General features: G+C 44.6%; 1 protein-coding gene across 1 annotated transcript in view; it reads left to right on the plus strand.

Annotated features, from left to right (window-relative positions):
* Positions 1 to 20,970, plus strand: part of LOXHD1 (lipoxygenase homology domains 1) — a 283,207-nt gene that overhangs the window by 87,446 nt on the left and 174,791 nt on the right. The window contains exons 5-6 of the mRNA XM_030567584.1: positions 2,076 to 2,156; positions 3,122 to 3,306. Coding sequence (XP_030423444.1) covers positions 2,076 to 2,156; positions 3,122 to 3,306 — 266 coding nt within the window. The remainder of the gene's footprint in view (positions 1 to 2,075; positions 2,157 to 3,121; positions 3,307 to 20,970) is intronic.

Here is a 20,970-nt window from a genome sequence, read left to right on the forward strand (position 1 = left end):
AGCTTCCATCTCTCAGCCGTCACCGCTGTTGGGTGCGAAGCGCATCTCTCTCACTCCTGACTGGGGTTCTTGGAACCACTTGGCTCCTGCCTACTCTGTGATATTCGCAACAAGCCAGACTGCTTAAACAGGCCAGGGCCTGCACTTTACTTTCTCTGCAAGGGCTATCAAGAGTGTATTGCTTGAAGTTATAAGTTTCCACACAGCACATTTACTCTCAAGCAATGGTGGATTAGCCACTGGGCCCACAGGGCCCGTGCCCAGGGCCCCAGCCATCTGGGGGGCCCTGGAAAAAATCTGCCACCAGGTGGCAGAGGCCTGGAGCCCCAATCATAGGGCAGGGGAAGCCCCCCCAGTGGTCCTCAACCCCATACCTGGCAGCAGTCGCAGGACCAGGAAAGCACCCCCAGCAGGTCCAAACCCTATGCACAGCAATAGCTGCTGGACGGGGAAGCTCCCACCAGCGGCTCCAAACCCCATCCCCAGCAGTAGCTGTGGGACAGGGAAAGCCCGCCCCCAGCGGCTCCTGACCCAGTCCCCAGCAGAAGCTCCTGAGTGGGGGATGCTCCAGCGTCCCTAACCATCCCCAGCAGAAGCTGCAGGGTGGCAGGGGAAGCCCCTGTGCCTGACCCTGTGATCCAGCAGAAATACTGGGCATGCAGGGTGGGAGAAGCCCCAGCACCCTGGCTCTGGTCCCCCACAGAAGCGAAGGGGTTGGCGGGGGAAGCCCAAGCTCCCAGGCCCCGCTGTGGTTCTGGGACTGGAGGAGCTCTAACTCCCCGCTGTACCCCGGGGCCAGAGCTTCTCCGGTCTTGGGGCTGCAGTGGGGGGTGGGGGTGGGGCAGAAATGAACACAAGGGGTTGTGGGGCTGCAGTGTGGGGAGGAGGCAGAATACAATGAAGCCTATCAAGGCTATTGCAGGAAATTGCCTTATCTGTCACACATACCTCTGTCAAATGCTTAGCACTTTACAAATAAAGAAGAAGAAATAGTCCCTGTCTCACACACATTGCAATCTAGTTCTGGGGAGGTGGTACAGGAACTGAACAGTGGTCATTTTTTTTATGGTCTTGGTATGTCAGAAGAAGCAGGGGGAAAGAAATCTATGACCCAGCTGCGCCGTCTTTTATCTGTGCTTGAGCTCCAGAATCGAACTGCCAGCCTCGGAGCAGCGCTTTGGGCCATGGAGCCCCTTTAAAACACAACCCTTGTTCTGTTGCTGAAGAACACGCTCCTCTTGTGGTGATGTAGGGATGTGCTGAGAAAGCAGAAAGGAAACCTTTGGAAGAGGGAGCAGCCTCTGCAGGTATGGAGCAGAGAAATGAGCTGAGCTTCTGTCAGCCAACAGACAGGAAGGTCCAAAGTGCCTGTTTCACTGATGCTGTCTAATTTGTGTAGTCATCCAGGCCAAAACAAATTCTGTGACAAAGTCTACCATTCTGAATTTGCACTTCACACTGGTCTGAATGAAAGCACAAGGTGCAAGGCGACATAAAACCACGCCCTAAGCCTTTTTTCCCAGAGATTCTGTAGTTTAGTACCTATCCAGGCAGTTTTAGATGAATTCAAGAACAGGAGAAGAGATATTGTAAAAAAAAAATAAATTTAAAAATAGCCTGGAATTTTAAAGATGAATGGCTCAATGTAAAAATGTCTTCACTGAACATTCTTTTCTGTTACCTCTGAAAGCCATCAGCAGAATAGCAAACTGCAGCTCTTTTCTATACTAGTGATTGTTTAATAGGTGAAAGATTTTTTTTTTAGCTGATATGGAATATGACCTAAGGTTTGCATCCATTTGGGCCAGCATTGCATTTCTTACCAAGTTGGTGTGTTGGAGTCTGAGAGGGTGCCTAAGACCTGTCAAGATATTAGCATGGAAAAGTTTTAAAAAAAAATCCCAGTACGTTCAGACCTTTTCACAGGAATGAGGATATTGAAAAGTAGATTTGTCCAATAACAGAAATGAGGATCCTCCATTCTTAAACTCTGATCCTTGATGGGTCTGTGATGATGTATTTGCTGACATAGTAACCATTTTCTTAATGTGTTTTTTGGTATATGTATATTACAGGAGTAGAACTGCCTTTGAGAGAAGTAAAACAGATGTGTTCCGAATAAAAACCAACAATGTTGGACAAATAAAGAAGATAAGGTATCGTGTAATATTGTCACTGCTATATACAGGACATCAAGATGCCGGGGTCAAGCTCTCAGCCTCGGCTGGGATTGCAGCGGAGCTCTCAGCTCTCGCTGGAGCTCTGAGCCTGGAGCCCCTCCCCTGTTCTGCCCAAGGCCCTGCCCTTGGCCCCACCTCATTCTGTCCCTTCCCCCTTGCCTCTCCCCCTGTTCCACCCCTTCCCCCACAGCCCCCACTCTACCTCTTCCCTCCAAGGCCCCGTCCACTGCTCGCTCCTCTCCCCTACCCCGCTGCAGCCTTGAGACTGGAAAAGCTCTTTGCTCCAGAGCCATGGTGGGGAGCGAGAGCTCTTCCAGCCCTGGGGCCATGGCAGCGGGAGATTTATCAGGGCCTTCTGAATCTGCCATTGCTTCCTGCCGGTGCAATGTTTGGGGAGGCTTAGTCTTCTCTAGCCTCCATTATGTGCTGCCCGTGAATACTGTATCCAATAAGTTGATTCAATCACTTGAGGTTCAGCCCTCTGCTTTATAGACCAGTAAACCCAACAGAATACGAGCTTGTGTCACCAGGAGTTCTTGGCATACTCCACAGTTCTCTGCCGTATAGGAGCAGTCTCCCCATGTACCAGTTGCAGCACTTGGCCCAGCCACCTCTCCGTCAGATTTGAAGTGGCGTTGTGACCGTGCAGCCACAGCAATGCTCTGGACCACTCTGACAGCAGCTATACCGATTTAGTATGGGACTGCTGCTTAAAAGTGACCAGGCCATGGTTCCTTCTTGGCCCCGTGGCCTGTGGAACTTTGAACCAGTGCAAAAACCTACAGGGGGCATTTGCCACCCCCATCCTCCCCAGTCAGTGCCCCTGGTCTTACCTTGCCTAATATAAAATGTGCCACTGAATCAATGTGCTAGTTGCTGCCAAAAATCACGCCAACCAATCCAAACTCTTGGGTATATTTTGTTCCTTCTTTGTGCTGTAGAATTGAGCATGACAACACAGGAATGAACGCAAGCTGGTTCTTGGACCGGGTAGTAGTAACTGACATGAACAGGCCTCACCTCCGTTTTTACTTTTCTTGCAACAACTGGCTGAGCAAGGATGAGGGCGATGGACTTTATGTCAGAGATCTGATTGGCAGCCTAAACCCCATGGATGTGCCCAAAGGTAAGTGTTTCTAGAGAAGCTGGATGATGTGGTTCATTGTCCGTAGAAGAGCAAGTGTAGCCCAGTCTAATTACATATCATTGGAAGAAAGATGGTCACAATTCTGACCATGAATATGAAGTGTTCCCAAATTCTGGTAGCATTCTACAAGCAGCCTTTCTATAGATGACTCCAACCTCTTCTCTGTAACTGCACCAGTTCTGGGATGCCTGGAGCAGAATGTGGATGATGATATTTAATTGGTACCTATTTTTCAAAGTGTTTTAAGTTAATGATGTTGAAATGAGGCCAGCACAGCTTGCAAACCTGACAGGTACAGCCAAGCTGACATCAGGGTGTATGCTGGGGGGTGACATACAGTGTAAGTAACATGAATAGGGATCTGATCTGGAACCAAGATATGAAAGTTGAACCTGCGGACTAACCTGCCGGTTGTGTGTGTCAGTAGCTCACCTCCAACTGCCAATGGGCAACCTGAGGTTGAACTTCCCCTGCCCACTCTGAGTGTGCCAGTACAGTCTAGATTTGGGCAAGGAGATTGAACTAGCCTCTCCTCCTTAGACTGGTGTTGAGGGACGGGCAATGGCACATTGGTTGATCTGTGGGCTGGGGAAGCTTGTGCTTATGTTACATACCAAACGTCTTCAGCGGATAAGTAATGGACTTCTTGCTCCAATGCTGTCAGTCGGGCCTTTGTGCCTCAGTTTCCACATATGTAAAATTGGGATAATACTTACTCCACCTTCATAAAGTGCTTTGAGATCCTCCAGTGATAGGTGCTTGGCAGGGGGTATGTGAACCCCACACCGGCCAGAGGGGTTAATGAGCTGCTGTGAGCTCAGTCAGCCTCACTCCTTCAGCTGCTTGAGCTGTCAGGCTTGGAGTGGGTCTTTGAAAGGAGAGAGCCTGGGGATGGACAGTGGGGGAGAGCAGGCTGACAGCTCCCAAGCCATGTGAGAAGCCTGCCTGGGGAGCTGATTAGCAGACTTCAGACAGCCACAGCCTCCCTGAGGTAGGGTAGGTCTGACACCAGCTGTTAGTCTGAGGTTTACCAGGTGGTGGATGTTAAGGCAAGCTGCTGCAGCTGGGGTCTGCCTGAAAGGAAGGGGGCTGAAAACTGAGCCCAGCAGGGCTGAAGGTTCTTTTGGTTTTGGGGTATGATGAACCTTGCCTTGGGACATGTCTACACAGCAGCTGGGCGCCTCCCAGCCCTGGTAGACAGACTTGAGCTAGCACATTAAGAACAGCAGTACAGACACTGGGGCTCTGGCACAGACTTGGGTTGGCCGCCTGAGCTCAAACCCAGGGGTCAGGTGGGCTCAGGAGCCTGAGCTGCTGCCTGAGCCACAATGACCACACTGATATTTTTAGCACACTAGCTCAAGCCCCACTAGCGTGAGTCGGGCCACCTGGGCTGAGTGGCTCAGTCCCAGGTGCAGTGTTGAAGTCTCTGAGTGATTGGGCAGGAGGGCTAAGCAGATCCATAACTGATGTGCACCGAGGAGTCCATTTGGGAAACTGAGGCAGGGCTTCTGCAGTGCCACACCATGCCTTGAGGGGCATGCAGGGATGGCACCTCCCACATAGTGCTGTTTAAGTGCAAATTATTATTGTTCTTATGGTGGCTAGAGTTTCATCAGAAGTGACCTGGTGGAGATAATCTATTCTTCCTATTACAAATGCCATAACACAGATTGTTCTTGCACTGTGTTCTTAAACAGTTTTGTCCTTCTAATGAATTGTGTCCTTCTAAGGGAGGTTTTCATGCATGAAAGAAATATGAAATATCCTTTAATACTCATAAATGAGTAAAAATGCATGTGAGAGCCATTTATAAGAGCAGGATCCTGCAGGATCTGAATGAGACAATGTCTGGAGGCACTCAGCGAAAAATCCACCCAGTGACTATATACCTCCCGTTGTGATTGTGTGCTCTAATATGTTTTGCTGCTTCTATATTCCATTTAGTCAGTGAACTAGAAGAGTGCCTGATACTTTAGAGCAAGGGTAGGCAACCTATGGCATGGGTGCCGAAGATGGCACGCGAGCTGATTTTCAGTGGCACTCACACTGCCTGGATCCTGGCCAATGGTTCGGGGGGCTCTGCATTTTAATTTAGTTTTAAATGAAGCATCTTAAACATTTTGAAAACCTTATTTACATTACATACAACAATAGTTTAGTTATATATTATAGACTTATGGAAAGAGACCTTCTAAAAACGTTCAAATGTATTACTGGCACACGAAACCTTAAATTAGAGTGAATAAATGAAGACTCTGCACACCACTTCTGAAAGGTTGCCGACCCCTGCTTTAGCGGGATGGGGGGAGGTAGCATATGATTCAAAGCAATGCTCAATCAAAGAGAGATCCCGCAAGGGCAAGCAAACAGCCCAAACTATTTCTCAGTGGTTCCTTTACATGGCACAACTGTTTCTTTGAATCCAGTATTGTTCCTTTTTGGGGTGGCTGATTCAAATTTAAATGTGTGATTTCCTGCACCATCTTCAAAGGCCCATCTCTCTGCTTAGGTGGATGTACACAATCACGAGGGATGGAAAAGGCTCACGGACCAGACCCTCAGCTGGTGTAACTCAACATTGCGCCACTGATTTCAGTGGCGCTATCTTGATTTTCACCATATGATGATGTAGTCCCATGTGCTTATCAGTCTAATGAAGTGGTTTCATATTCTGTACTGGCCGATGACACCGTGCTTGGCGCTGTGCATACAGAATGGATGTAAAGAACATGATTGCTGTCCCAAAGGAACTCACGTAGGTACAAGGAGAGAGGCAGTAGAAATTTCTACAGAAAAGTTTGCCATCATGTCATCTATTTAGCTTATTTTATCTGCTATAAAATCTTCCTTTGAAATTTTGCAACCTGTAAACAACAAAATTGTCCAGATGAACCTGGGGAGTTGGATCTAGTCCAGAGATGAGAGTGAAATGGGAGAAGGATTGGACGCCTTCCAGGCACTAGCTATGAGTTTGTAACAGAAGAGGACTAGCTCAACCGTCTTAGGTTGCAATTCCCCTTGAAACATAATTAATGAAAGAGAAGCATTCACAGACTGCTGAGGTGAACTGTCAACCAGTCAAACATTAATGTAAATGTATCTGAATTCCTTTAGCTCCATCTGAACCATGAAGGTCTGAAATGAGATTGTGGTATGATTTTTCTTGTACACACAAACTGTTTGCCCTAAGAGTCTTTTTTTTTTTTTTAATCTCAAAAGGATGAAACAGAGACATTTAATCCTGGCTCACTGGCATTGTCCTGACTACTAGGCAAATGAATAATTATGTGCACAGGTGATTGTGTGTGTGTAGCTAAAGATTAGTTATTCCCGACGAAAGCCATGTTCTGATTGGCAGAATACAAGACAGGAATTCTTGTCTCTGATGAATTTCCCAGTCCTTCTGTTATTGTTTCTTGTATCATTTTCTCCCTCTTGGGAGCCTTCAGTCCTTCTTTGTGAACATTTCTAGGCACAGATGCTGGAGACAGGTTTTTCTTACTCTTCTCTCCACCTACAACTGCAGTAGTGACCTGGTAAATTCTCCTGTGGCATATAGACTCTCATCCTCCCTTTTTCTCCACCCCCTTTCACACACCATATTCAAGTGGCTTTCTCCTATGATCTTTCTCTGGAGGTTTCCCTCACCTTTCACTATTGATGGTTTATTTTTCAGTCCTGAAATACACAGGTGACTGCTAAGAAGTGCAGGTTTTCTGTCACTTGTCTAAGATCTGGACTGTAGGAAACAATGGGGAGACTTTAGTGATTTTTGCAGAATTTCAGTGTTTTTCTGTAGAGCATTCACCTTTCAACAGCCTCTCTACTCTGTATACGGTGTGGTTGCTACAGCCTTACTATAAATACACTGGTTTTCACTTGCAGAGGTATTTATTCTGGATTGACTTCACCTCTGTACATCATCCTGTTAAGTCACACCTAACCCCTCAGAACAGGGATTTAAATAGAGCCACAGGCTTTCTGCACGGGGCTAGGAGAGGGGAATTTCACCCTCTCATTTACAAAATCAGAATTCCAGCCAGAGTGCAATGGGATCTACAGAGCTGCCATTTCCTTGATACTGTGCTGAGCAGCTGCAACTCCCAGATTCATAAGTGCCAACATCCACTTTCTTTTGTTTGTATCGATTTAAGCATTGTTAGATCTTTAAAATCTTTCTTTCAAAGGAAGTCCTTACCCGTGTTACTAACAGACTATGAAAATCCGAAGGATTATAACAAATCAAATGTTTATGCTCTGTGTTTATTTGCTGTGTTCCACTCAGCTTGACCAATGAAGAGATGAGTCAGCTTCTAGTTAGTTTTTGACTTCTGGTTCTCATGCACTAGCAAATTCTGCCGGGTTCCGGTTATAAATCCCTACAAGCACCAGTATAAGAACCTAGATAGACAGGTTGAAATGACTGTTATGATGGAAATGAGGGTTTCAAAAAGATTAAACAGTTTCTGTTAGCAGTAGGTTTTTAAAAACTTAAACAAAACAAAACATAAAAACTCCAACAACCTCCCCTTAAACTTTGAGCCTGAACCACCTGATAGAGTCATTTGAAAGTGGGGCAGTTAGAGAATCAGATCAGGCCAAGTAAAATAGTTATTGCAATTCTGCCCCCCCATTTACATAGCCCCTTTTGTTCCTTGTGCTCCCCGCTATCCTCTCACCTCACACTTCCTTCAACTATTTATCTCATTCCTGGCTTAATACCTTTTGCCTTGTCACCCCTGATGCTTCCATCAGTTTCCCAAGTGTGACGAATCCCCTAGGGGTGCCACTTGGAACTGGGGTACCATTGAGACCCTCAACCCACCAGTAGGAGACCACTGAGATGGGTTACCCCTGGGATGCCACCTGGAACTGGGGCATCACTGAGAACTGGGCTCCCTCTCACACTGTACTGATGTGGCAAGCTGCAAAGCCCTCCAGCCTGCACTTTCACCAACATATATACAGGTAGGGACCTACCCAGCTGCAGTTACATTTAGGCTTTCTGACCAGCCCCTGCATAGAAAGGCTACAGGCTCCTCAGGCACACAGCCCCTCTGGAGTGTAAACCCACAATTATATCGTCTTGTGCTGCACAGGGAACTGTACCGTGTAAGCTCATAAAATTTGCCCCCTCCCTCAATGTGGAGAGGAATATTCAACAGCCTTTTGCTCCTGAGCTAAGATTTCCCATACACTTCATTCCAACTTACTGGTTTGGATAAAGCAAAAACAAGTTTATTAACTACAAAAGATAGATTTTATGTGATTGTAAGTGATAGCAAACAGATCAAAGCAGATTACCTAGCAAATAAACAAAAAATGCAAACTAATCTTAATATACCAAATAGATTGGAAATGAATAGCAGATTCTCACCCAGAGATGATACAAGCAGTCTGCAGATTCTTAAGGGGCAATCTGCACTTGCTTTACTGATTGGAATCCCCAGATGTTTCATTCACAGGCTAGAAAACCCTTTAGCCTGGATCCAGCACTTCTCCTGGTTCAGTCTTTGTTCCTCCGGTGTTTCCAGGAGTCTTTCTGCATGGAGAGTAAAGAACACCAGATGATGTCACTCCATGCCTTATATAGCTTTTGCATATAGTGGGAACCCTTTGTTCCCAGAGCTTGGTTCCCAGACCAGTCTGTAGAAAAACACTGACATCCCAAGATATAGTCTAGAGACATGTGGTCTCATCACATGTCCTTGTAGAGTCAATGCTTGGAGGCTGTTTGTAGCATTCTCAGGAAGGCTCACCAGGTGGGAGATAAGCTTCTCCTAAGGCTTATTGTTTTTAACTAATGGATCATTGCCCGGAATAGGCCCATCCCCACCCACTATCTGGACTGAAAGCATCCTGTCTAGTGGGCGTTATCCAGGTGTTGGGTACATGGGAAATACAGATACATAGTCAATATTCATAACTTCAGGTACAAAAATGATACATTCATACAAATAGGATAATCATATTCAGCAAACCATAACTTTTCCAATGACACCTCACATGGCATAACTTGCATAAAATACATCATAATTAGGCTGTAATCATATCATAATATCACTATGAAAAATATGGGGTGCTGTGTCACACCAAACACCATCTCTCTTTCCCCAGATCCTTTCTTAAGACCCATTTCTTTCACAAAAATGTTCCTGAACTGGAAAATCTGATCTCTAGGATTGGGGCATTCATGTGCTAGAAGGCTAAGTGACCTTGGGTGAAATCCTGGCCTCACTGGAGCCAATGGGAGTTTTGCCATTCACTTCAATTTGACCATTTTACACCTTGTCTTTATGGCCTGACCAAAAACCTACTAAGGTCAAGGGAGGCTTTCCATTGATGTCAGTAGTCTTTGATCAGAGCCTTTGTGTGTGTGTTTATAGCACTGCAAGGCCTTGCTGTGTTTTCTCTATGGCAGTAGGTTGAATTGTGGTGGGAATTGGATTGAGAGAGAGTTGGTGAGTTTGGAAGGGTTGTTGGCTCAGTCATCAAGCCAATTGGAGGCTAGTGTATATTTTAAAAACTGATCTGTAGAAGCACTTCAAGCTTTGGAGGGGCCCATTTTAAAAAAATCTGACTAAATAAAAATGAACAATAAAGATGGTTAAAAATGCCACCAAAATCCATATTTTTATTCCATGAACATTTTATTGAAAAATGTGGGCAAAGTTTCAAAAAAGCAATGATCAGTTTAAATAATAAAAAATAGAGATTCTCAAAAGGTGTTAGTAGTAACAGTGATAGCTCAGTGACTGTATTTATTGATCTGATGATGAGGGATCATCTGAAGTTCCCTGCTGAATGACATGAGTTCCTGAGGCCTGGTCTACACTACAGAGTTAGGTCGACACAAGGCAGCTTACATTGGCCTAACTATGGAAGTGTCTACACTTTTCTCGCCAACATAACTGCCCCACTATGCAGACTGACCTCCACCTCCATGAGTGGAGTAGAGTCGAGGTACATATAGTTTGGTCAACACCGTGTCAGTGTAGACACTGTGTTGCTTATGTCAACTGTTACTGGCTTTCAGGAGCTTTCCTGCAATGCTCCCACACTGAAAGTACAATCAATACAAGCACTCCTGATGACGATGCGCACCACCAACAAAAGAAGAAAAGTGTAGACAGACACAAGTGATGTAATTGCTGTGCCGGCTGTATGCCAATGTAAGTTAGGTTGACTTAATTTTGTAGTGTAGAATGGCCTCAAGGAGAATATGTCACATGAAATGTGCCTTTCAGAAGAACTTCTTTATCCTCTCCTAGCTCCCTGATCCATAAACACAGTGCCATATGCCCATGGTCCTTTGACATTTATGTTGCTACAGATTCTTATTTACCCAAACGCTGCTGTTGGTGGCCCAGATTAATTTACAGCATAGATTTTAATTGCAAGGACAGGATTTTGTTCAACCTTATGTTGTTTCCCTTCATGAATTCTTAGGGTTGTGTGACTTGCAACTGAACCTTTGCACAAAGGACCTTATCTAAACTGAAGTCAATGGGAGGCTTTCCATTGGTGTCAATGGCTTTGGACCAAACCCCCATTAGGAAATGAAATTGCTGCCAATTTTCTATGGACTGAGAATAGTAACATTAGGACATAATACATGGCTCCTGGTGTACTGCTAAAGCCCCAGTGTTTGGAACTCTTTTGGGTTGAGGATAAGCTTTGCCAAACAAAACATGGGAGCACCTTCACTGCCTAGCCTGCATTCGAGGCGGCAGGAGCCTCTCCCCTTGCTTTGGAACTATTCCCATGGCTAATGTTCTCTTCCCTGTTTAGGTGAAGCTCAAAGCACCACTGGCAGGCTCTGGAAAAAGCTGTGTCCAGACCTCCTCAGCTGGATGGAGGAGCCATCTGGTTCCTCGTATGTCCACATCAAAAAAATCAGCACCAACATTGAAACCAGTTGTTTTCTTGTTGACTATCTGAACAGAAAGCCAAGGTCTGAATTGTCACAGATATTGAACTGCCTTGCCATACCTTGGAGAGGTCCATCTTGGGCAGTACTGAGAAATACTGGTAGGGAGTGAGAAAAAATGTGCACTGTCTTTGTCTGTGATGTACCTATTGTATGGTTTAATGGTCTTCGTGCTCCAGTGTTGTCAATCCAAAACCATTTGCCTTTTCACTGTGGTTTTGTCTAGATTAAGAAGAGTGGCTGGGATTTGCTAACATGCTAGCTAAACATGGCCTGATCATGACCTTTTTCCTTGTGAAGCCACAGGTTAATCATTTTGACTTCAATTTAGCTTGACAAGGTCTTCCCTAGGCTTTTAATCACATAACCTCTAGCCTACCTGCACACTAGTGATAAGGTCGTGGTTAGGCCAGGATTATCTAGTGCATGTTAGCAGACCATGATCTAACCCAGACCTCTTTTTCTAATCTAGATAAATCCTGTCAAACCATTCTTTTACAAAGAGAAAATGAGGAGACTAATTTTCAAAAGGGCATTTTACTTTTCTAAGCTGTAAAACCAATAAAGAAGCATAAGCACCTGGAAATAACCTTAGACTTCGCATAGTTTAAGTTAATGCTGAATTATTGGTCATATCTTTTTCGTGAAATCCTGCCAACTTGACTGTTCCAAACGGGTTCAGAACTAAAGACTGGTCTCCAACTGGCCCCTAGGCCATTAAAACACCAAAGTTGCTAAAGATCAAACACAATCGACAATCAATGTTGCAGATAACAGTGTTGCAGACAACCCCTGACAAGGCTGCATATTTAGAATAGAACAAAACTATTACTGTACCCTGTGTGTGAGCTAAAATGATCTAACTGTTCCCTTTGCTTAATTAGTGATAACTCTTTCTTTCGGAAAAGTTTAATCTTATCCATCTTATTAGTAATACATTTGATTACAATGGAGCTGTATTATGCCTCAGAAATCTAAAAGGGCTATTGAACAAACGTTTCATTCTTTTTGCTAGGAAGCAGATGTAATGCATTGTTCATCAGAAACTTGAGGGATGAAGCAGCCAGCGTAATTTAGTGTATATATTATCCTCCAAGTTAAAAGAACCAGGAGTTGCTCACTGATTCATATTATTATTTTTATTATTTGGCAAAAATTGAATATTATAAATAAAGATTAGCCATATCTGTGACTAAATCTAAGTAATACAGCTGCCTAAGTTGCTTCCCTAAAAGAACACATCTGACAACAAGAAATTAAATCGTTATGGAAGGGAACTAATGACAAATCCTCCAAGTGAGTTTCTGTATGTGAGTACTCTGCTTAAATTTTTTTTGCCAGTATTCCTGTAATAGTAAATTATTGAAGTTCAGCTGACCAAACTGAATATTGACATGAGTCTGTTACTTCTTCACATGCTTTCATAGCCACTTGTTGGTACGTTCTTGTGTAGAGTGAAGGTAGTGAGATCAACCAAGGAGATTGGGACTGAGTCCCTCAACAATCAGAGGGAAAGGAAGACCATGATCAGTAAGGACCATAGAATACATTTTCTTCAAATTTTATTATGATTGGAATTTATCTCCAAAAAGAGACCAAACCACCCAGAACTTGTTTGTCTGGGATGTGTATCAATATATGCAAGATTAAAATGTGTTAGCTAATCTGTGAATGTTTGAGTCGAGTCTAGCCACAATCTTCACTATTCAGAGACTAAGACTGAGGTTTGCTTGTTTTGTTTGTTTTTTGCTAGCAGGAAGCAAAGTTAAGACTTCACAACTCCCTTTTGTTATGTTTTAATATTAGCCAATGTGAGGAATTATGAGTTCTTGATGCAGTTAGGGCTTGAAAAGGCCCTCAGTTCAGCAAAGCACTGAAACATGTACTTAAATCCGTCCTGATTCAAAGCAAAGCACATGCTCAAATGCTTTGCTGAATAGGACTTAAATATCTTAAATTGTGGCCAGTATTTCTTGTTAATAGGCACAGTGCTACAAGCAATGGTATAGCAAAGCTCTTTGGACTTGGATTTGAGATACAATTTAGTGTGATCCTGCTCGATTTTTGGCTTGATTTTCCAAACTCTCTTTATGCAGAATTCCCATTGAGTTGAATAGGAGTATTGCACATACTAGGGTTGCTGGATTGGGACTTTAAATGAGGATGAACCAGTGAAAAACGATGAGAATCTTTGAAAGCTGTGAGAGTTAAGTAAAATTAAAGGAACTCGACCCAATACACCAGTGCTTCATCTGTAGATTGCTTCTGATGAACTGTTTCATAGGAATGTCCCTATTGGGTTCCATATACAGTCAGCATTTTAATGGAGATGAAGTGGTTGAGGTAATATCTTTTATTGAACCAGTTTCTGTGGACCAACATAAGTTGATTCAATAAAAGATATTACCTCACCTGGGCCAACATGGGACCAACAACAGCACTGCAAAAAACATTTTGATGTACGTTTTAATTTCATACTGAGGCCACACCTGTTGGGGCTTGATCTTGTGATCTCTGGGTTGCACAATGCCGAAATGAACAGCTGAATTAAACAGAAGAGGGTATTGGGCAAGAGAATAATCATAATACTCAATGGAGGAAACAATCATTTTCCTTTTTCCTTTTACTGTTGGGTTTTGTTGCATAATAGCAATCATCTCGATTGCTCTGGAGCATACTCAAAGCAAAAAAACTTTTGAGACTAATTAGCTTTGTTTCAGAGTTGCTTCACACTCAGCAGCTGTTTCTAAATGTATGTATTGCAAAATAATAGAAATACTCTCTGGAGTTTCTTCCCTACTAATACTGCATTTTGATAGGGTAATAGTCTCCACTTGTGGTCAAATTCAGTTAATAGGAAAGCATCACTAAACTCTTCATAAACAGCCCCTGTTCTCTTGTACCTCCAGCGAATACACAAGCAGTCTGAATTCCCTATTCAAATTTTCAGTTGAAGCTATTGACAGAGTATGAAAGCTGCCATTCATTACCAAGGATAGTTGTCAGTTACTCTTGACAGGAATTAATTTTTGGAGGCACAGAAATGACCTGCTGATCTAATGACTTCCACGTTTTTCTTGCGGGGACAGGGGAAAAGATCTTTTATTGGACAGTGTGTAATGTTTTTATGCAGCAAAAAGCCAAACCTTTCCAAAGGTGCTGGAACAATTTGTATAGTGGGGGTGCTGAGAGTCACTGACTGTAAACCCTGTATATGATGGAATCTCCTTCCAGCCAGGGCGTGCAGCAACTCCCCTAATTCCATCTCTGTCTGGGAGACTGAGCCGACTCCTCTTGAGCTCAAGGGGAGTTTTTTCAATGACTTTAATGGCAGTTGTTCTGGGTTCTTGTTGTCTCTCTCACTCTGTCTGTTGTATGGCCCCTATTATTTGTAGTCAGCAGGGAACAATTCTCACCCTCCTTTCACAGTGAATTATTGAGGCACAGAGGGTGGGATTCATAAAGGTGCTTAGTCACCTAAGCCCCCGAGTTAGGCACTTTTCGGTGCCACTGCGATACATAAACCCCCTGCTCAGATGCCACCAAACCCTGTGGGCGCCTAAACTTGCTTGGCACCTACTTTTTGTGGTAAAAGTTCCCTAGGTTCCTATGTTTCTGCCTCCGAGTATGTGTACTGCAGCCTTACTCAGGCTGTCTGGTCACCTATCTCTCGCCTAAGTCCCAGAGGGGATCATGAACCAGGGGAAGGTCGGTGTGGCAGGTTCCCCCAGGGTGCCACCTGGAACTGGGGTACCACTGAGCCCTGTGACCCACCAGCCTGGGCTCCCTTTCACAGTATACTGCTGTGACAAGCTGCAAAGCCCTCCAGCCTGCACTTTCACCAGCATTCACACAGGTAGCGACACACCCAGCTGCAGTTACATGCAGGCTCTCTAACCACCAGCTTCCCAGCCTAGCACCCCAGAGCAGTACTGTCCTGCCCTAGTCAAATCTGGCCATTATATGGGTTTAATACCCAGTCCACCTCTGCCTCAATGTGAAGAGGAGAATGAGGGATACAGACATCCCAGCTGAGTGCCCTAACCACTGCGCTAGGGGTGAAAAAGGAGGTCCTCCTCCTTCTCCTCTCCTTCCTCATCCCCCCACTTCCCCTAGCTATTTTGTGTAGATCTAGGCAGTCTCTGAGCATGTCTGCTGCCATAGGCGCTGACTTTATTTTGTTTTTCCCCAGGGGTGCTCCAGCCCCGCTCAGCCTGAGGCCCTGCCACTACTTCACCCCTCCCTCTGATGCCTCGCTCTTGCTCTGCCTCTTCCCGCCCCCCCCACCCTCTCCCCTATGGTCCCATCCTCGCTCCACCTCTTCCTGCTCCTGCTCTACCCCCTTCCTGAGGCCCCCACCTCTGGCTGCTCTCTGCTCTCCGCCAAACCCCTCCCCCAGCTGCCAAACAGCTGATCAGTGGAACCCCACCGAACAGCTGATTGGGGGTGGTCTACCAAACAGCTGATAGCAGGGCCCTGCAGAACAGCTGTGGCTGGTGGGTGCTGAGCGCCCACTATTTTTTTCCCTGTGTGCTCCAGCCCCAGAGCACCCACGGTGTCAGCACCGATTCCTGTTGGATTAGGGCACCCCTCCCCACACGTTAGGTGGCCAAATGTCTATCTTCACCCAGCTTGTTACTTGCTAGCAGAAAGAGGCACCTCCGTGAAGCCTGGACTTAGGCACCTGTCTCTGAGAGCAGGTTGGAGCTTAGCACATACCTCTCTCATTGGCATCTCCCATTAGCTAGCTTAGGCAGTTCCCTGCTTAGCATGTGCTGGCTTTTGTGAATCGAATTCTAAGGCATCTGTCTGTTTCCATTAATTGTATAGGGAGCCTAGGTGCCTGCTCAGGCTTTGTGAATCGTGGTGTGTTCCTGTGATTTTCTCAGCACCTAAAAGCTGTTGCAATGCTCAGTGCCTAATTCCCTTTGTGACCAGAGAGAGAAATTGACTTTTTGAAGGTCATATAAAGAATCTATGGCAATGCTAGGAATTGAACTCCCATCACCTGAGTCACAGGCCAGTGCCTTGCCCATGCTTCCTTCTTCCTCTAGGGTGAATTATTCTGCTTTTCAGATTAGTTATGATTCAATTCCTAGGGCTGCCATAAAGTTGGAGTGTCAGCAAATCACAGGCAACAGGACTGGCTCCTTTCTGCACACTCCACTGCGTCTTTATGGATCCTAAACACGCGGTGGAGTAACAGTCACAGTGTTCGTCAACATGGGGATGCATTTTAACAGGCTACTCCCATGGCTGTGTTTGTAAAATGGAATTAAAATGATTAGAACTCATCTAGCCAGGTAATCACAATGCTGCCCAGAGTTAGGTCTCTGGCTTTTACCCAGCAGGTTATATATCAGACAGCTGTGCCATTGCTTGATTGTTTGATGCCCTGCTGGTAACCTGCTACATTGCAAGTCATGCACATGGAAGCTAGTCAGAAATGTATAATAGAGAGATTCACCCAAGCACAGTCGGAGATGATAGCTTTAAGTAATGAAGCATGATCATCCCTGCTTATTGCAATAGATGAGTTTGGCAGCTCGTGCTTGAGGGTACCATCTAGTGGCTGAAATAAGATTAGCTAAAACTGTTAGCTGCCCCTTCCTCCCCCAGCACTTTTTGTTTTTTTAAAAAAAGTATTGCTGAGATTCCCTCTTACGGAATTTCAGGAGACAGACTTCATACCTCCAATGAGTAACTGGCAGCTAAATGAACTGCACAGTTAGTGGAATAGAGTGGCATGGCAGAAAGGGCATCTGGTCAATATCAATTTGTAAGTGGAAGGAGGGATTGAGTTTAAGCTGAAAGGAAAATAACGAAGTGGCTTTCAAATTTCTGAAGGACTGGGATGGATCCATAAGTTGTCCGTGGCTCCTGGTGCCTGGAAGTATGAGTAGTTTAGAACAAGCAGGGATGCGATGGAGTGACTCAAAGGAACCTGTGAAATGCATTATTTATTTGTATTACAGGGGGACCGAAAAGCCCCAGCCAAGATCAAGGCTCCATTGCATTTAGTGCTGGACATATTCCATAGTACAATTTAACTAGACAAGAGAGGGGAAAGAGGGGATTTACACATGGAGAACTGATACCCAGAGAGAGAGAGAGAGAGAGAGAGAGTACTTGCCCAGAGTTTATAGGATGTCTGTGGAACAGCTGGGAATTTAGCTGAATCCTAGGCTGGTGCCAACAGTCACACGACTCTCCCACTTCCCAACAAAACAAACCCTGAGCCCTTTAATGCTAGAAAACTCAATCTAGCGCCAGGCGGAATGGCCAGTCAGTTCACTTGGCTGTTGACAGCTGCACCCAAGTTTGTTAGGAGCATACAAGTCAATAAAGCACTTGACTACCACACCTCCCACTTCTTCAGAACACCCAGGGCCATGTCAGTTAGTGCCACCCCATTACTTTCCAGAGATAGCATCCATGTAACATCTCTCAGAATCCTTCCTGGGGACTGCTTTATGAGTGCCACTTTCCCAGATGAGTTGTGTCAGTGGAAACTGGAATGCCTAAGTGCACAGCATACATGGTTGCATGGAAAAAGAAAAGGACAGCAGACATTATACACATAGGATAGACCCTTGCAAGTTACACAGGTTGTGCACTAGTTACCCTGAAGATGTAGAGACATCAGGAAATAGTTGAAAGCTCTAATTTCAGAAACGCTGAAATATGATGATCCTGAAACACAATGTGAAATTGATATTTGTCAGCTATTCACTGAATAGCATCCATGAAACTGACAAGAATGTCAATTTCCTTAGCAGCTCTACAGCAGGGAGCCAGCCTGACCTGTGATGGACCCCCAGGGCTGCTAGGCTGTCTTCTCCTGCTGGGGATCTGGAGTCTGACAAGTATCCTGCCATGGAGTGGGGTTCTTAGCAGTCCCAAAAGACCTGGCTTTAGCCAAGGCTGCTGCCACAGAGCAGGGACCTATCCTGGATGTCTCATTTTGTTGTGAAAAACTCTGAAAGGTCTAATCTTCATTCTGATGTGTAACAAAAACAAATATTGAAATAGCTTTTTTTTTTTTGTGAAACGAAATTTGTGTTGTCTGAAAGTTAACCACATGCACAAGTGTTTGGAAGATCAGGGCCATCTCACTTTAGTTTTGAAAGTTCTTTTCTTCCTTCTCTGGCTGTGCAACATGACACTTGGTCCCGTCAGCTCTTCCAGCTCGATGGTTGATCCATGAAGTCATTGCCTCAAATTTGCATCCTAGGGATGTCAGTGAAATCTTCAAGGTATCTTATTTGGCAAGCTCTTGTACAGTCATATCTCTCACTGACCGGTCCTGCTCTGGGGAAGTCAGTGTATTAGTTGCTGTTTGCAAAAATGGGTCAGCTCTGGGTGTGGCTTGAAGAAGTGCTCTCTGCTGTCTTGTTTGGACACTTATACCCTGATCCTGATCCCGGTAAACTGCTCTATGCAGGATGCAACATGGACCAGTGAGAGGTTGTGTCACTGCTTGTCCTGAAACCTAAGTGCCCTAAAATGCTCTGCTGCTATAGCTCAATGTCTGGATGCTCCCAGCCAGCAGACAACTATGCACTGAATGTCTATGTGATGAATAGCCCTGGTTCAGCAACTCTGACTCCAGCAGTCTGCTTGTTACACCACATCCTCACTCTGCTCTTCACCAGACTTGGTTCCTACTAGTCAAATGACCTCAGCACACCCCATATCCTGAATGTCCCCAAAACCGTATGCCCTGAACATTTGGTAATAAGGTCCGTTGCTCCTTTAAAGAGACAAAAACACAATGGTTTGTTGCGTTAACTGGAGTTAAACAGTCCCTTTGATTCGAACACAGCACTGGATTAGTTTAGATTGGACATAAAGGAAGTTTATTAACAAAAAGAGAAGATTGGAAGTGAGTTCAAGTATAAAGGAGAAAGACAGAAACAGTTACCAGCAAATAAAAGTGCGAAAGTGAAATCTCTTGCGGCTCTTTGCCTCTCTCTTTTTTTTTTTCATAATCCAGTGAACCTTTGAAATCTGCGCTTCTCAAAGTCCAGTGCCCCTGCAGTGAGGAGAGGTACCATAGAGTCTGATGGAGAAGGTTCCATGCTGGTTTCTTCTCCACTGGTGCTTTCTACCATGCACGTTGATCTGACCCCGCAGCCTCCGACGTGCCAATGAATGGCTGCTTGATTGTGGTTGCCAATTGTCTGTGATTGCACCTGGATGGAGGCATCAGCCTTTTTGTCTGGAAAAAACCTGTTTACCTGCACCCCAAACTTACTGATTCAAGCATGTTTTAGTCCCATATTTCTTTCACATTTGTACAGTCCTTTGGGTATATACTGTACATACAACATGAAAGAATATTAATGATCAATGTGTTACTGGTTTTTCCAATGATACCTTACACAAAACCCGTTAGATACAGATTAGGATGTACACTGAGTCGGGGTACACTGAATAGTCAGGCCAGCTGAAACTCTCTGATACCAGAGCCCCTTGCTCTCTGGCATTGGGATGCTCTTAGGGTAACAGCATGTTTCTTCCTTCACAAGATTGGGGGCTCAAGGCCTAATAATGCTGTTCGTAGCATGTGGGAACAGAAGTCCACCAGCAAGATCAAAGCTTTAAACTGTACCCACTCTGTCTTTGGCTGTTAGAAATGAGAACTCTCTGAGGTTTGTATCTCCTCTTGTTGCACTAGCTGTACTGGCAAAAGTCTTCAGGAGTCCTCCCTACTGGGAGTCAGGTTCTGCCCCTCTACTTCTTGTTATTTATTATTAAGAGCATTTTAACTCAAATTATTTTATTGTGTGGTGATGCATTTTGTGACGGGGCTCTTCAACTGTCAACCTGATTTTTAGTATTTAAAAAATTAGCTGTGACAGGTACTATATTTGCACCGCAGCCCCCTGGCCAATTTTGTAGTCCTGCAGTTGCATTTCCTACATATTGAATGAAAACTCATCAACACATCTCAAAATAGGAATATTAAAGACTTGTAGCAAATTACCCAGGAAGTCTCTAGACAAGGAAACATTTGGCAAATAACATAAAATAATAAAAATGTGCAAGTAATTTGTAGGCTCTTCGTGGAGAGAGAACCATCACTGAGTACATTATTTGCTGCATGTTGTTCACTCAGATCTAAATATCAGTGGAGCTTGCCACCTGATATAAAGAAAGATGAGTACTGCAACAGTACAATCAGTTGGCTAAACTAGGGTGGGATTTTTAAAATTGTTGAACATTGTCCTAAATTTCCTCCCATTGAAGTCAATGGGTATTTTTCCATTGATATCAATGGGAGTGGGGTTAGGCTAACCTGGATCGTATCTGAAAAATCCCATCCCTAGTTTTGAAGAGTCTGGGCAATGGAAATATCTATGCTTCTTATTGACGTAAGTGTTTTTTAGGCTCCTTAGTGCTACATATGATTGCAGTTTGGCATTGCAACGTCAAAGGTACAGTGCTTGATCTCTTCACTCACTTATGACTTTTTTATATTCTATAAAGCAGCAACATTTTTAAACTGGATGGGGTAGCTGGATAGGACCTTTCCAAGTCTTTGCACATCTTCAGTTGACTGATCTTTCTTCAAAATATTTCTTATCGCCTGCTATTCCTGAGTGTTGGCTAAGTTGCAAAGTTAGCTGCAGTGTAGTGTTCAGAATTGGAGGGGTCAGATCTAAACCTGAGCAGTTGTATGGGTTACTCAGATCATTGATGTTTCA

Source organism: Gopherus evgoodei, chromosome 6 (assembly GCF_007399415.2).
Source record: "Gopherus evgoodei ecotype Sinaloan lineage chromosome 6, rGopEvg1_v1.p, whole genome shotgun sequence".
Lineage (NCBI taxonomy): Eukaryota > Metazoa > Chordata > Testudines > Testudinidae > Gopherus > Gopherus evgoodei.